This window comes from Leuciscus leuciscus (genome assembly GCF_965113295.1).
Source record: "Leuciscus leuciscus genome assembly, chromosome: 20".
In the NCBI taxonomy this organism is placed as follows: domain Eukaryota; kingdom Metazoa; phylum Chordata; class Actinopteri; order Cypriniformes; family Leuciscidae; genus Leuciscus; species Leuciscus leuciscus.
In genome coordinates, this window is record NC_138744.1 from 20,441,210 (window position 1) to 20,458,501 (window position 17,292).

The 17,292-nt window shown below is 36.6% G+C and overlaps 1 protein-coding gene across 4 annotated transcripts in view; it reads right to left on the reverse strand.

Annotated features, from left to right (window-relative positions):
• Window positions 1-5,393: 5,393 nt before the first annotated feature.
• nbeal2 (neurobeachin-like 2) overlaps window positions 5,394-17,292 on the reverse strand; it is an 87,657-nt gene continuing 75,758 nt past the window's right edge. For 3 of the 4 annotated variants that reach the window (XM_082149948.1, XM_082149949.1, XM_082149950.1), the window contains 14 exons: window positions 16,599-16,729; window positions 16,408-16,517; window positions 15,787-15,904; window positions 15,602-15,699; window positions 15,406-15,519; window positions 15,205-15,291; window positions 13,687-13,796; window positions 13,081-13,253; window positions 12,691-12,785; window positions 11,344-11,460; window positions 11,071-11,232; window positions 9,935-10,083; window positions 9,023-9,158; window positions 5,394-7,799 (listed from right to left, as the gene is read on the reverse strand). In XM_082149948.1, coding sequence (XP_082006074.1) covers window positions 7,692-7,799; window positions 9,023-9,158; window positions 9,935-10,083; window positions 11,071-11,232; window positions 11,344-11,460; window positions 12,691-12,785; window positions 13,081-13,253; window positions 13,687-13,796; window positions 15,205-15,291; window positions 15,406-15,519; window positions 15,602-15,699; window positions 15,787-15,904; window positions 16,408-16,517; window positions 16,599-16,729 — 1,708 coding nt within the window. In that variant the 3' untranslated portion in view covers window positions 5,394-7,691. Of the gene's footprint in view, window positions 7,800-9,022; window positions 9,159-9,934; window positions 10,084-11,070; window positions 11,233-11,343; window positions 11,461-12,690; window positions 12,904-12,952; window positions 13,254-13,686; window positions 13,797-15,204; window positions 15,292-15,405; window positions 15,520-15,601; window positions 15,700-15,786; window positions 15,905-16,407; window positions 16,518-16,598; window positions 16,730-17,292 lie in introns of those variants that run through there. The other variant, XR_014200664.1, reaches the window with a different exon arrangement.

Sequence of the window (17,292 nt, forward strand, 5' to 3'; positions counted from 1 at the left end):
GAATTACTGGACTACAAATACTGGCACAGATTAAACCCCATTTTGTCTAGAAGAGGCTTCAGTTAAGACTTTGAGATAAAAAGAGACACAACAAACTTTTCAGGGTTTTAAGTAACGTCGTAAAACTCAGTATGGGGTCTCGAGACTTCAGAGAGCAACAAATGGAGACTTCCCTCGCATACAATGATCAGCGCTTCAAAGAATGACCGATAAGAAGCGGGGGGAAAGTAGCCTAAAGAAGAGATGGTGTTCAGTTAATTCTTCGCCTATTCGTTTCGCCTTTTCCTTTCGTTCCTGGTAGGTCTTAATGACTGAACTCAACTGTGTGTTGGCTACAAGGGGAACTAACGTTTAAGAGCCCTTTTTTTTGAAGATGCCCTGTCAGTTTACAGAGAATATCATTCTTGATTTTTCTATGCTGACAATTTGTTAAAAATAACGTCAATTTTAAGATTTAGATATTATATCAAATATAAAAATTACTTTTGGCAGCTAAATTTACTGCAGGTAAAACTGTAGTAGGCTAACTGGAATATTCTTTAAATAGGTTCAATCCATTTGATATCTTTAATAAACATAACATAATTATCTAACATACAATTAACATAGCTTTAGAAGTAGCTAGGTTTAAACATAAAAGGGTGATTTTGCCCAACAAAGTAACAGCTTCACTGAGGCTCCATTTTACAATAACTTCTGGTGTCTTAAATAAAAGATTATCCCTTTGTCAGAATATTACATTAAGTACACTGTACTCGGAGGACCTACTGCTTCCAGTGAGATTCTGATGTGCATATGATGGGCTGAGTCTCAATCAGCTCCCTAGCTCCCTAGGTTGTGAATCAGTATATTGCGTACACGAATTCGGGCACTGGTAAGGACTCTGACTCACTCACTACACATTGGGACAGTGAAGGCTCTATTTCCGGCAACGTCCTCAATGTACAACTTCACTACTGGTATTTATGAACAACAGCCGCACATAAATCTTGCTGACATTAATTGTTTATTTAAAAGTACATTATGATACTTTGACTGTTACATATCCCTATACAACATTTCAGCCATAAATGTTAGATACATTATATTCACTAGGCTACCTGTCTAGCGATGTATGTTATGTTGTAGTGGATTTTTCCCCTTAACCCGACTATCTAGCATCTACAAATCGACACTTAATAAATAAAACTGTTGCGTCTACTGATCGACACAGAGTGTCTACAAATCGACACTTAATAACCTTTATACTCTAGCTCTTGCGTCTTCAGTCGACAACTGGCCGAGTTTCTAACTAACTTGCTTCCCTAAACTGACCTGCTGCGCAGCAGTAATAATCGACAAACAGACCTTAGCAAATGTCCTCTAAATGCTTTAATCACGGCCAGGAGATCTTCCCGAGCAGTTCTCAGGGAATCTCTCCCAAGAAACTAAGCCGGAGGATCTCAGACAAAATCCATTGAGAATCCCACCGTAAAACACAGATACAACAGTTTTTATAGAATCGAGAAAACAAATAAGACTAACATGTCACCTTCAATATGATTGGTTCAATTGGTTCAAAAGCCCCAACCTTTTTCCTCTGTCACTGGCACAAGCAAACTGTTTTAATGATGACTTCATTTTTTAATAACAAGATTCTAACAGACTGTCTAGTTTCATTTCCCAAACTATGTTATTTTTACACATACATATGCGCACACAGTCAAAGTCACAAGTTTTCCACTGATTTCGTACAATACATCCTGTTCCCATGTTAGATGTTAAATAAGGTTAGATGTTAGAAACATGGTTAGTTTAATATACAGTTTAAAATGTATACAACAATGTTTATGCTGAGATATAACGTTATGTGTAGTGTTGACTCACACGATTTATGTTTCACTCTTCATCATTTCCAGTAAGAGAACATGCAAGCATTGATGCTCCCTGGTTTTCACGGTGCATTGTGGGACTTTTTAGGGAGCGAAGGTTTCAGTGCACTGGAAGGATTTTGCGATTGAGACAGCTCTTAAAATGGCCGACTGTCTGATCAGTGCCCTGACTACTGAACTAGGGAGGCGACTGAGACGCACCCATGGAAACTACTATCCCATGAGGCCACAGGAGTGAAGTCGTGAATGGCAGTGAAGCAAACCAACTGACGCCATAAGTCAAGTGTCAATGGCAACATGGGGAATATAGTACATCCGGATTGCATTCAGACTACACACATTCACACTATACAACATACGTTTTTAACATGAAGTATGCTCCTCATCCAATGTAGTAGCTACTTAGTATGCAATTTTGGTTGCAGCTTCTGAAAAATATGGAAGAAATCAGATTATTGTATTACGAACTGCAGTGATCTCACATTTTAGCTTTTAAACACATTTAAACTTTGACAAAACGTAAACAGTTCAGATGTTCATATTTCTCACAAAAAAAAAAACAACCCAAAAATGGTCTTACTTAAAGGGTTTGTTCACCCCAAAATTATCCCAAAATGTACTCACCCTCAAGTCAGATGTATGTGACTTTCTTCTTTCAGCCAAACACAATCGGAGTTATATTAAAAAATATCCTGGCTCTTCCAAGCTTTATAATGGGAGTGAATGGTACCTTAGATTTTGAAGCCCAAAAAAGCTCATCCATCCATCATAAAAGTAATCCATACGGCTCCAGGGTGTTAATAAAGGCCTTCTGAAGCGAAGCGATGCATTTTTGTAAGAAAAATATCCATATTTATAACTTTATTAACTATAATCATAATCCGGTAACGGTTGTCCGTGAGTCTAGTTTTGGCGGAAGAGTGACCTCTGACCCTTTAAGAGTGAACTAACCCTTTAAGGCCTGTTCACACAGAGTAAAACAACTATAACGGTAACAATAGAGTTTTAATAATGAGAATAGGGAAAGTCCACATCACAGCTAACATATAACGGTACAGAGGAATGCTATTGTTGGAATCGCTTTCAGAACGATTTGTTTTGGCTGATGAATGATAAAAACATGTAGCGACATAACTGCAGTGCATGCTTAAAATAAAAACAATGTTATAGGCCTCGGTGTGGATGCTAATATAGTTATTATTATAGTTATCTTTAGAGTAATCAGGCCAACACCCATGTCAGTGAGTCCCGAGTCATTAAGTAGTTTTTAGTCTTTGGATCATGGTCAACAGACCCTGAGAAGCAGAGAACTGTAAATTACAAGACTATAAACCCTCCAAAGATGCAAAGACTTTGGCAGCCTGTTACCAGAGTGTGAATTTGCAGATCACAGCAAAGAAATAATAATACTTGAAAGATGGAAGATGATCACGGCCTGACAACGCAGAGACAGGGGGTGGGGGACACTGGGAGGCTTTGTGGTTGTTTGCAGGTTGTTGTGGTTCAGGAACTACCCAGACAACAAGTGATTGTCAAGACGTTTTAACCTACACCCCTTCCCCCACCTCTTGTTTTGGGGGTGGAGGGGAGATGCCTGGTTCTACTAAGAGCAAGGTGTTAAGCCCTCCTCCCATTGTTATCCACCCAGATCAGAACAGAATTGCCACCATAACCAGCACATCCCATCTCCTCTCTGTCCCGCTGCATGTAGTGACTGGAAGAGGCGCATTCCATCCCTCCATGCCAGAGTCCTCCCCCCCCTCCCAGTCGTCCACTCAAACGTACCCCTTGGGGTGTTTATGGTTCAGCCAACAGGATGCTCGGCCCATTGAGAGATCAAAGGATTCCCGGCTCAGATAAATGTGGTGTAACTGTGACCTCTTCAACTCTAATAGGGTTTAACACGTCAGGACAGGAGGAGGGAATAAAAGGCTGAGACGTCAGGGAAAAACTGAGACTTGATTTGAGAAAAGAAAATAACCTTTTTTAGGATCTTAAAGGAGTCAAACTGAGGAGGGAAAAAAAATCGATGTAAGATCAATTATGATAAGTTTTTATATTTCCTTTTTCTGAAAAAAATTGTAATTTAAAATAAATTATTTAAAAATATTATTTGGGTTATTATAGTTAACTAAAACTAAAAGCATAAAAAAAATCCTAGAAATAAACATTAATTGTAATAAATTAAAAACAGTAATAAAAACTATACATTTACTAAAATTAATGGAAATTTAAAATGAAAACAGAAAATATAACAAAAAAAACGAATTCCCTAAACCTAATACTAAAACAACTCTGATAAGTCACAACTCAAGTCAATTTGTTTAGACTAATATATTTAATTAAAAGAAACAATATACATTTACACAAACACATCACTCACTCAAGCAGAAATGGGCATGTGTTCAACAGAGAATGGTTGTTTACATCTCTTTTGAAGCCATCATTTGTTCGAACAGACATGAAGCTTAACGTAATTCAACCGGTTTGACAACATCATAGTCTTTACATAAAAAGAATCATGGAGTGATTTAGTCGTAAGCGTTTCATAAAAATGGGACTTAAACTCTTATGGCTTCAGTTTCTCATCACAAATCAAATTCTATCATTCAATCTTTAAGACTAAACTCAAACAAGACAGACTCTCAAGGCTCAAGGTGTGTGTGTAGCTGGGAAATACAGTGAAAAATAATACACACTTTAAAAAAAACTCCCTTAAGTTACATAATCTTACAGTAATGGTTTCAGTGGCAGTTTAAACTATGAGTGATAGTGATATATTGTATTTAAGGAATAATTCATTGAAGAAAATGAAAATTCTGTCATCATTTATTCACTCTTATGAAGTTCCAAACCTGTATGACTTTCTTTCTTTTGTCAAACACAAAAAGAGGATTTTGAAGAGTCGCTCTAGTTACTCTCGTTCATGCAGTTAAAATGAATGTTGACTGAAGCATTAAAAAAAGAGCCATATAAAAAAATTATACAGTAGCTTTGAGTGTGGAATTTTAAGTCATTATTCATTACACTCTTCATAATAAAGGCTCCAAAAGGGGATTTTCGCAGAAATGCCATAGAGAAATATTTTTTGGTTTCCCAAAGAACCTTTCAGTTGAGAGTTCTTAATTAAAAAAAAAGAATTCTTGCAAAGAACATTTTAAACATCAAGAACCTATTTGGAATCGAAAGGTCCATGGATGTTAAAGATTCTTCATGAAACCATCAATGCTTTTGAGTGTAACATGAACAAATTGTTCTTTTGAGTTTGAACTGTTCAGTGAATGATCCAGTTCACAAAGCCTGAAAGATTCGTTCGTAAATCAAACTCACTCGTGTGTTCCGGTCACAGCAGTTAACAGCTCACCAGAGGGGAAGATTTTCAGCGATTAACACCTTAAATATTAGTTTGTTGTTAACACAACGCATATTGTACAACTTAATATATAATATGCAAGTTTTATGGACAACTTTTATGGTGCTTTTGTGTCCTATTTGAAGCTTGAAAGACTCAGTCCTCAGTCATTGTCGTTCTAAAAGAGCGATCAGTACAATTTTATTCCACTGAAGAAAGAAAGTCATGAGTTTAGAACAATACAAATGTGAGTAAATACCAGGAAAAAAACCCCCTTTAAACAGTGTGTAACCGCTGGCCGTTGTGCTCGGTGCTTCCCTTTGTCTCTGCTGACTTTGCTATCCAGCAACAGAGCAAAAGATTGAACGCAACCATCCCAGAGAAGCCAGCAAGATGTGTCCGAAACCCATGTGTCTCCCAGACACCACTCATACAGCACAGCCTTCAAAGTATTCAGTGCGTCAAGAGAAAAACAACAACCCCAAAACATCTAGACAAAAAAATTCCAATGGTAACATAGACAGAATTGTGGCCCCAGCCAACAGACACATTCACAGGGCAATTAAGACTAGCTGGCATATGTTTCACATATTACAAATAGTTTAATAATTACAGTGAAGAACACAGTTGAGGCACTTTGCAAAGTTCAAAAGTGGATAACTATTAAGATTTAGATTTTGTGTAGGCTAAATGAGATTGGAAATGCAGCACATTAAGCGGCATCCAAGGATGCTCTGAAACCATATCGTAAATATGAAAAGAAACCAAAAGCTTTTCATTTCAAGTGCAATTTATCCCTACAGTGGAAGAACAAACAAGTGCACTCATTGACTTTAACATTTAAGAGGATATTTGTGATGGCTGTGCGAATCCCTCAGTGCACTGACAGGAAGGCACTTTCTTTTTTATAACACATAACAGGATATTAAAGATTTACCCAGTGCGAGTATGGAGAATATCATCATTTAAAATAAAGTGATAGTTCACCTCTAAATTAAAACCACGTGATCATTTTCACACCGTCATGCCGTTCCTAAATATTTTTTTGACCATACAATGTTGTTTTGGACCCCATTGACTTTAATTGGAACAAAAGACGATTCTTCAATATATGTAATTTATTACATTTATTGTAATTAAATTTATTTTTAAAATAGTTTATTTGTTCTTGTAAAAAAATTTTTCTGACTCTTTACATTTTGAACTTTTTCGTAGTTAGGCTAACAGTTTTTGTTAGAAATTGTAATCAAGAATTATGACATTTCACTGGTATGTAAAATGCTGGTGTCAAACTTATTTATTAAAATACAAGGTTACATAATCCAAAAACAACTAAAATAACTTGTTTCTGTGGCGACATGTAACATTTATTAAAATGGGTTTATGTAAATATTCTTTTAAGTTCACTAAAATTAAAAGTAGCTTTTCTTTAAAGCCTATTAAATGTTAAAATTATAGCTTTTTATTATACTGTGATGTTGAATCGCTATAATTACTAATTTAACCCCCCCCAGAAAAAAAATATTAATCATGATTACTTAAAGAAATTTAAAATCAACTGACAGCATTAATGTATATATATATCTTCTTTTGTGTTCTGCAGGAGAAAGTCATTCAGGTTTGGAACGACATGAGGGTGACTCAGAGATGACAAATTTAAATTTTTGGGTGAACAATCCCTTTAATATATATAATGTCATAATCAATCATAATTATGAACATTTATATTGTTTACCTGTTTTAAGGCACTGGTGGTACTGAATCAAGTCTCAAGACTTAGTAGGGCTCAAAGCGCTTCACATCGTCGGACAAGAGTGAAAGGATCTTTATCGTCATTATTATTGCCTCATACAAAGCATCTGCAAGTAACCGTGCAAAGCAATACAAACACCCACACCCACATATAAACACAGAGCTAAAATATCTCTGTTGGTGCCTGTCCCATGGATAAATCTGGATTCATAGCTCAATATAAGGTTTTCAAGTGTCAGATGGAGTACCAGTGTTGCTGTGCTGACCGTGATCAGCAAAGCAGAAGCAAAAATCAGCATAGGAAGATCTACTATACTATTAAACGGCTCAGGTGATTACGGTTTGTCACTCAGTGACAGAGACGAAGTCCATCACGCTGAGCTACAGTGCCTCGGTCTCCAGACCAGTCTGTGATTCACAGGACAGAACATACTGCTTTTAAAGTTAAAGTTCAGTCTCAGCCGCCAACGCTCAAAAGGTTTGCCGCCTGATTCACCTGATCAAAAATCTTTGGAATGTTTGTTTGTTAAAAGCAGTATAAATCATTGCATTGTCAAGAAGAATGTTCCCTTTTCATAAAAAAGTGCATGTTTTGGATGTTCACAACTGTTCCCATTATGCTCTCTTCTTCCCAATCTCTGTTTTGGAACTGCAGGAAACCAGACGAGTGCTGAAGGAACGGTGGAGGCAAAGGTTTTGCCGAAGACACGTGGAGCTCATTTACCAGGAGGTTCAACAGGGTTGTATTCAGTCTCTCCTGAGGACACCTGGGAGATTCTGCGTGTGGAGCCCCACAGTCGCCGGGAAAACTGTCCTGATCGCACCTGAATTAAGACAAAGGTTTAAATATTCTTGAGAAAAGAAGGTGCGGATTCATTTTCTACATGTGCAGTAAAACATTTTAACAGTACATATATTATGAACTAACATGAGCTAATAATGAATAATATTACATTTTAGGGTATTCCTCACTGTATATATATATATATATATATATATATATATATATAAATTGTTTTAAAAGTTTATATTTTAAAGTTGTTTTACACAATTTTTACTATATTTACAAAAGTTTACTAACTGTTACACTAAAATGTACACTACCGTTTTGGGTCAATGGGATTTTTGTTGAAGAAATTAATACTTTTGTATTACTTTACTGACAGTAAAGACATTTACAATGTTATTTCAAATAAATGCTGTTCTTTTGACCTTTCTATTCATGAAAGAATGCTGAAAATATGTCTCACTGTTTCCACACAAATATTATTATTTAATATAAAAAAAAAAAATATATAAAAAAAATCAACATTGATAATAATAGTAAATGTTTCTTAAAGGGATAGTTCACCCAAAAATGAAAATTCTGTCATCATTTACTCACCCTCAAGTTGTTTCAAGCAACCAAACAGTTGATGGACCCCATTGACTTCCATAGTAGGAAAAAAAAAATACTATGGAAGTCAATGGGGTTGATGGACTGTTTGGTTACCGACATTTTTCAAAATATCTTCTTTTGTGTTCAGCAGAAAAAAGAAATTCATACAGGTTTGAAACAACTTGAAGGTGAGTAAATGATGACAGAATTTTCATTTTTGGGTGAACTAAGCAGTAAATCAGCATAATAGAAAGAGTTCTGAAGGATCATGTGACACTGAAGACTGGAGTAATGATGTTGAAAATTCAACTTTGCCATCAGAAGAATAAATTACTCTTTAAAATACATTTAAAATAGAAACCAGTTAGTTTAAATTATAACAATATGTCACATTATTACTGTTTTAATCAAATAAATGCAGCATTGGTGTGCATAAGAGCACAACACATAAAAAAAAAAACATACCAGCTCCAAACATTTATATTGTAGTGTAACAGTAAACTGTGACTGTCAATTTTATGCTGAAGTACTAACACTGTAACCTCACAGAATATAGGTGACAGTTTCATTGGTCACTCCTTTAATGAGTAGCATGCATTCTATTTCAAACAGTAAAAACGTAATGGCTTAAAAACCCTTCCACATACAGACCCTCTCAAACTCACTCACCTCTTCTGGTTTCCCTGCTCCCACCACAATGAGTTTGCCATCCTCAAGGCCCACCAGGATATGACTGCTCTCTTTCGTGACAGACACACAGCGCACTGGGACCTTCAGGGCCAAGGGCGCCACAGCCAGATTTAAGCTACACACACACACACACACACACACACACACACACACACACACACACACACACACACACACACACACACACACACACACACACACACACACACACACACACACACACACACACACACACACACAGAAAGAGAGACTTGGGAATGAGAAGTAAACATGGACCCAGCTGCTGAAGATTTAATGTGATGACACAAAGGATTTAAGAATTCTTCTACAATAAAGATAAATAAATAAAAATGATCAAACAGGTTGTGCTAAGCTGGACAGCTGTACGCCTACACTACCGTTAAAAAGTTTGGGCTCAGTAGGATTTGAACATTTCTTTCTTTTTTCTTATGCTCACACAGGGGCATTCAGAATGCAGCATTCATCAGATCACAAATGCAGTAAAACAGTAATATTCTTACAATTTTTTTAATTGAAATTTATTCCGGTGATGGCACCGCTGAATTTCCAGCATCATTACTCTAGTGTCACATGATCCTTCAGAAATCATTCTAATATGCTGATTTGCTGCTCAAGAAACATTTCTTGTTGAAAACAGCTTAATTATCGTGTGGAAACTGTGACTTCTCTCAGGATTCTTTGATGAATAAAAAGTTAAAAAGAACAGTATTTATTTGAAACAAATTGATTTGTAACAATGTAAAAGTCTTTACTGTCACTTTTGGTCAATTGAATGTGTCCTAGCTGAATAAAAGTACTAATTTCTACTAAAAAACACTGACCCCAAACTTTTGAACGATAGTGTACAATAACCGTCAGAGGTGTGTTTACCTGTACAAGTCTCGAATGTGAAGGTTCCCCTGTTGTGTGCCCACGATGAGGTAGTCAGGCACCAGGTGCAAAGCTGAAATCTTCTCATCCAAGGTCTCAGATGCTAAGAGAGAGCCATTTACAGAATACACATGCAGTGCGTACTTCTCCTACAGGCAGAAAAGAATATAAAATAAAATCAATCAATCAATGTAACAGTAAAAAAACAGGGCCCAAAGTCAAGGGTTGAGAAGCACTGCTCTAATGGACCTACATATAAAAACAATTAAGAAAAAATTCATTATTATTTATCATTTCTTTTGCATTTTTATAATGTGTTAATTTCCATTCTTACAATAACTATTTTAGGGGCTTTCGCACCGGGTAGTTTCACACTTAATTCTGGGAACTAGCTACCAGGGTGGTTCCCCAAGAACTAATGGTCCCCCTAGGAACTTTTTCCTGGTTGCATTTGCACCGCCAGTAGGAAGTGACGTAAGTCGCGCTTATTGTGACCTTTATTTTAACGGCGCTGAGAACGCCAGCCAGAGCCACACAGTGCTCGCATCCTCCGTGTTCATTAGTTTACGGTCAGTGTCTAACAGTCCTGTCTAATATGTTATTAGATAGAACTGTTATACATAGAAAGTCGACAGTAATGTAAAGTTGTTAGCGTATGCCGTGTGGTTGATGTCCAGTGTTGCTAGCTGAGCAGAAATACATAATCATGTTTCCCTCGGTCCCCTCAAAGTTGGGTTGGATTTTCTCCTCTGCGTAAAGGTTAAGAGGCCCATCTATCACTGTTTTCCATGTTCGTAGAGTTAGTTTGTAAAGTAAATACATAGGCTATAATCTGTGTGTTTTAAAAAATGGCGGGTGCTGGTGTTTCGCGTGCGTTTGGCCAATCACAATAGAGGTGGGTGGAGTTATGAGGTTTGACTTACAGTTTGAGAAACCAATGGAGTTAGAAGCTTTTGTCACAAGCTCTTTTTAATACTTTTCATTGGTTAGATTTGCAACACCCACAGACAGATTTAAAGAGTATTGATTTATGGGGAAAAATAAAAATGACGAAAAATTAAGATACAAGGTTTCCGCCCGACAGCAACTTCTTTTGACAAACAGTGTTTAGTGGTCGGTCTGCAGTCAATCAGCACCTTTCCAGCCGTGCGGCCCTCCATAACAGTCTGTGCCACTATGTGCCCCTCCATGCCGACCTCCAAGTGCGCCACAGGGGCAGGAACGAAGCTCTCACACGGTGGTCTCAGGGTCCGCAGGTACTGTCCACGACGCACACTGTGCATGATTACTGTGCCATCCTGAACGAGAGACAAAGACAGCAATGAGAGGAAACTCATCAACCCTGATGGCAATGCAATAAAGTTCAGCTCCTGAAGGGAGGTTTTAGAAATGGCCTGATTTAAACTGACCTTTGACCCTGAGATCGCCATATCCAACTCAGTGCTGAGGGCGACACACGTGACCTCATGATCATGTCCACAGAGGACCTGCACGGGCCGTGGAGACAGACCGCTAGAGAAACCACCCTACAGGTAATCAAAGAATATAATTACTAGTTATATTATATAATCATGCTGTAGTTCGGACTATTATTATATACACTACCGTTCAAAAGTTTTTGGTCAGTATGATTTTTTTGTTGTTTTTGAGTCTCTTACTAAGGCTGCATTTATTTGATCAAATTGAATTAACAGTCAAATTGATCAAATTCTATTTGAATATATTTTCAAATGTATTTTTTTCCTGTGATGGCAAAGCTGAATTTTAGCAGTCATTACTCTAGCCTTCAGTGTCATATGATACTTTCATAAATCATTCTAATATGCTGATTTGGTGCTCAAGAAACATTTCTTATTATCATCACAGTTGAAAACAGTCGTGGTTCTTAATATTTTTGTGGTAACCATGATACATTGTTTTCAGGATTCTTTGATGAATAGAAAGTAAAAAAAAAAAAAAAAAAAGAAGCATTTATTTGGAATAGAAATCTTTTGTAATATTATGAAATTAAATGTCTTTACTGTCCCTTTTTATCAATTTAATGCATCCTTGCGGTATTATTTTATTTAATACATTAATCATTTATTTAATGACCCCAAACTTCTGAACAGTCCTGTATCTCATGTCAGTTATATAAAGTGATGAAAATTCAGCATATCAATAAATTAACACATCTCGGTAACAGCAAAAATGAATATACTACTAAACATACTTTTATTTAAAAAGTTAAATTAAAATAAATATTAACAAATTAAAATAAAACAAAGGAATATAGTCCAATTATGTCAATTAAGCAAATACTGCTTCAAATTATAATTCAAGTAAATGGTAATAAAATCAAGAAAAAAAATTGACAAGTTATGAGCAATAGAGCAAAATGTATATAAAAAAAAAAAACAGAACAAACATAAAAACAACAGTGCTTAATTTTTTTTTAGGTTACATTTTAAATGTCTTTATAAGTTAAGTATGTTTTGATCTTTTAAATGTGTCCTTGTTGAATAAATGTATTAATCTTTTATTAAAAGTCAAATAAATCTCATGATGACGCATCATCTTGAGATATGAAGCGGCACGGACGCCCTTCACATGGGAACACAAGTGTTCAAAAGCAGCTGTCTGTTAGTGAGACAGAGAAATGAGTATCGAATTGAGTAGGTATGTTTCTACATACTTCTGATATAGAAAAAATACTCGTATAATTTTATTTTTGTACTAACTTGGTACTAAAGTACAAGTATTTTGTGTTAGCAAACCTGCTGTAGGACCTGCCACACCATGCACGTGGTGTCCCGTGAGCCAGAGATGAGGTAGATACCACAGAGATCCAAAGCCAGGCATGTGACCACATCTACATCCCACAGAAATACACATTAATTAGTCGTCATGACATGGATTCATAATCAAATCCATTACGAAATCAGCAATTTACACCATCCATATTCTGAATGATTCAAATCAAGAGGGACCTGACAGTTATTATTTGTTCAGTTTCAGCAAAAAAAATATTCAATGAACAACTCTGCTGTGTCTGACAGCAGGCTCATTTCATTTAGGATTCAGCTGAACAACTCCATCCAATGCCTACAGCTGCGTCTTGGCTCAGTACTATTTGGGTACGTCTATGTCGGACAGACGGCTCTCACCTATGTGACGGCAGATCCTGCCCACCAGCTTGGCCTTGCCTAACATAGTGACCCGCAGGCTGCAGTCCCAGTGCCCCCCGCTGAACAGCAGACGCCCGTCACTGGACACCACCAGCACCTGGGAGCCCATTTCCACCCCTGGGGAGAACGGCCCGCTGAGGAACCGCTGGGTCCTAAAAACAGATCAAACAAAAGGTTAGTACCAACAAACGGGACTAAACTTGTCAGCAGGAACAGTGGGAGAACATTTTGAAATAGATCAATGTTGTGTTTAAGCATCAGACACATGTTAGCAAACCACTCATAAATAACAAGAAAGGCTTGGCAAAACAAATGAGATTTTACTACAAAGGACTCAATTTGACTAAAGAACATTATAGAGATGAAAGCAGCCAAACCACCAGAGTTTGATGTCAAATAGCTGCTGTTTATATGCTTCTATAAAGCTTTTGATTATTTGTCCAAGGACCAGTGTTGTCACCAAAAAATTACTTTCTGGCTAAACAAAACCTCGTCTTTAAAACTGTATGACATCACTGATCAAAAGCCTCTGCACATGATTATATAATGTGTTTATAGTGAATATTTGTGCTTGTTCAAACTTACTTTGGGTTGCTCACAGAGGGGTCTCTGGTGAAGGTGAAGTAATTGGCTATGTTCTTGTCGTAGGGCAGCCAGCTATGAGTGCCTATCATTCCATTAGCACTCACTGTCACCTTCAAAACAGGACAAAAGCCATTCAAAACTCATACAGATGCCGGTGTCTGTTCTGCAACAAACTTACTCATGTCAGGGACCCCCAAACTTGGACCACCTTACTAAACTGTAAAGGCAGATATACTACCGTTCAGATGTTTGGTGTCAGTAAGATTGAAAGAAATCAATACTTTAATTCAGCAAGGATGCATTGAATTGATCAAAAGTGACAGTAAAACATTTATAATCTTACAATAAATTAAAATACATTTCTATTAATCAAAGAATTTTCAACACAGATGATAATAGTAAATGTTTCTTGAGCAGCAAATCAGCATATTAGAATGATTTCTGAAGGATCATGTGACACTGAAGACTGAAGTAATGATGCTGAAAAATCAGCTTTGCCATCACAGGAATTAATAACATTTTAACAAGTATTTAAATAGAAAACAGTTATTTTAAATAGTAATAATATTTCTCAATATTACTGTTTTTTATGGTATTTTTAATCAAATAAATCACATAAATTTAAAAAAAAAACATTAAAGAATCTTACCAACACCACATTTTAAACGGTAGTGTATATATTTTTCATGTTTACAGACCACTGATCTATAATAAATATATATGATATATAGAGATATGTGATAAAGATCCATGTACACTACGTGAAAACAATATCAAAAGTGAGATAGACAAATTGTTACCAAAATTATCTGGAAAATATGTATTTTGTGTTAAGACATCTGTTAGAGTAATGTTTGTCTTGTAACATTCTAAAGCAGTTTTACCGAGAATTTTGATCCCCTGCGAACAGACAACTCCATAGAAACAACACAAATATAAACTATTCTAACTAAATGCAATTTTTTTTTCATACTGTAAAAAAAACAACACACAATAGTTCCAAAAAATTCCTGATCAATCTTTAGATTGAAAAATAGTGCATTATTTAAAAAAAAAGAAGATTGCTAGTATGACAACGTGTAATCCTTTTTTTTTTTTGTATACAGTATGCAGCAAATGAATTTCAAGTATTAGGTTTTTTACTTTTTTTGAAAGAACATATTTAACAATAGCTACAAAATCTTTTTTTTCTTCTCAAATATTCCTCAGACTTCAAAAGTGGTTCTGATTAACTGCATTAGGATTTTTTAGAGCTTGGCATAACAAGACAATTTATATTCATTATTAATTTATATTCATGTTTGTTTTGTCTTATTTTACATCATTTTAAGTCATCTTGAGGGCCCTTTGGAAGTTTGCTGAGGCCCCCTAATGGACCCGGGCCCTTTGGTTGAGAGCCACTGCCCTAGCATCTTCCATGGACCCACTTGCACCCTAAAATTCCTGTTCTAAGTAATTGGTTCATCCTAATCGAATATTAGTATACAACAAGTGAACATAACCGTGAACTAATCTTACCAGTATGTCAGAACCTGGGATGATAAAGGAGCGGGTTTGATTTCTGGGCACCATGGCTTGCACCAACGGCAGACCATCACTCACCACCTCCACGAAAACACAAATCACAGTTTCACAAAACAATCTCCTTAAATCAAACTCAAATTTGCCATTTCAGCACATTATTCAGTTGAAATAAAATCCTGATAAATGTGGACTTACCTCCTTGAAGGATCTGAGTTTACTGAGCTGATCAAAAAGGTTGGGGGGTAGTAAGTCCAGACGGGCCTGCCGCCTGAATGCGTTCTCTGCTGACATACGGGGAGGATGAGGCTCCTGAATAACACAGAGAGGGTTCACTTGTGCAATATTACTATATTACATACATATTATATATATATATATATATATATCCCACCTTGAGAAGCTGACAGGGTGTTTGGCCAAAGTTGCTGATGATGCCTTCCAGGGCCTTGCGCTCGGTCTCATTAGCTATGGCGTCCAGATCCACGGCACCTGACAGCCAAAACACACACCGATCAGTCATAATTTCCAATGCAGGAACATGTTCAAACTTATACGAACTCATAAGAGGCCTCTTACCCTCATAAGTGCAGTAGTAGAAGACATTAAGAGCCTCCACTGCTTCAGGTCCTCGCTGCTTATACCCGAATATGAGATCTATCCACTCATGCAGGTGAGCAGACACATACTCACACTCCTTTAAACACACAGATACACAAGGAGAATGTGTGTCAGATTAAGAACAAAAGAGTGTGCATGTTTTAAAAGCATTAAACCTGCAGTGTCACGGCAGAAATATATTTGTGCCATTGTTAATTGCAGTCTGAATTCGATGTGATTACATAAAAATACATGTTTTATTATAATAACCTTGTTTTCTACATTCAGAAAACAAAACGTAATCACAAAAAAGCATAAACATTGTTGATTCATAAGCAAATGACTCCTATGAGCTGATTCTTTTAATGAATCTATCAAAAAGACTCTCAAACTCAATATCAGTTTGAATCAGTCTAACGAATCACTTACTGAATTTGTCAGAGCAGTTACTGAAACATCTGACTCACTCACTGGATATTCATAAGACAACACATTTAGTTATGGTAAATTATATGTGTGTGTGTGTGTGTGTGTGTGTGTGTGTGTGTGTGTGTGTGTGTTTTGAAATCAGTGTGTTGTGCATTGTTTCAGTTCCCACACCAAGGCTTTTCTGTGTTTTCTGATGAAGTCTTCACGTGAAGACGCCCAGGGTGGAAGCAACACATCATTGACCATGTCCTGATTCATTTGCAAGCATCCCAGATCAAAATCTGCACACAAAACATAATAAAATTTAAAGGCCATTTAACATATTTCTGTGGCAGTGTGCTTTTCATCATTGACTCACTTACTGTTCAAGTTCTGCAGGAACTCTGGGAAATAGAAGAACTCTGGGATGAGCTCCTTCACATCCGCTGGACTCTCCATTCGTGCCTGCCACGCTGCTGCTACTGAATGAAACTGTCTATCGGCACAATCAAACCTAAACACACACACACACAATCACTCATTTAAGAGCAGCCCAGACATATGACATTGTGCTGATTACTTAAAGACCATCAGGTAAACAACACTGCAACCTAGTGGTCATTACAAGGGAGTGCAAACAAACATGATATTTTATTTACAAAATGTATAATATTATAAATATTTATAACATTTACAATTTGATGTTGGTGATCTACATTCCTGTATGGATACATAGTTTTATAGTTTTGGAGTGTCAAAACCATCAAACTAATTTAAATGTTAAATGATCAATTACATTTAAAGAGGACATATTATGCTTTTTTTCCAACTTTCTTAAGCTCTGCAAAGTTACAAAGTCCACTCCAAACGGAGTTACTCTCTATATCAGTAAGCACTTTTTCCTGAACTCCCTGAAATGCCACAAATGTCTTGAGTTTTCTTCCGGGAACGTACATGTCACAATATTCCTCATTTAAATGATTCCCTCCAATGTGCACTAAAAAGGTGCGAGGCCTGGTTTAATTTGCATTAGTATTGTGTTGAAACTCGTGGTTATGGTAAAGGGCGTGACATTTC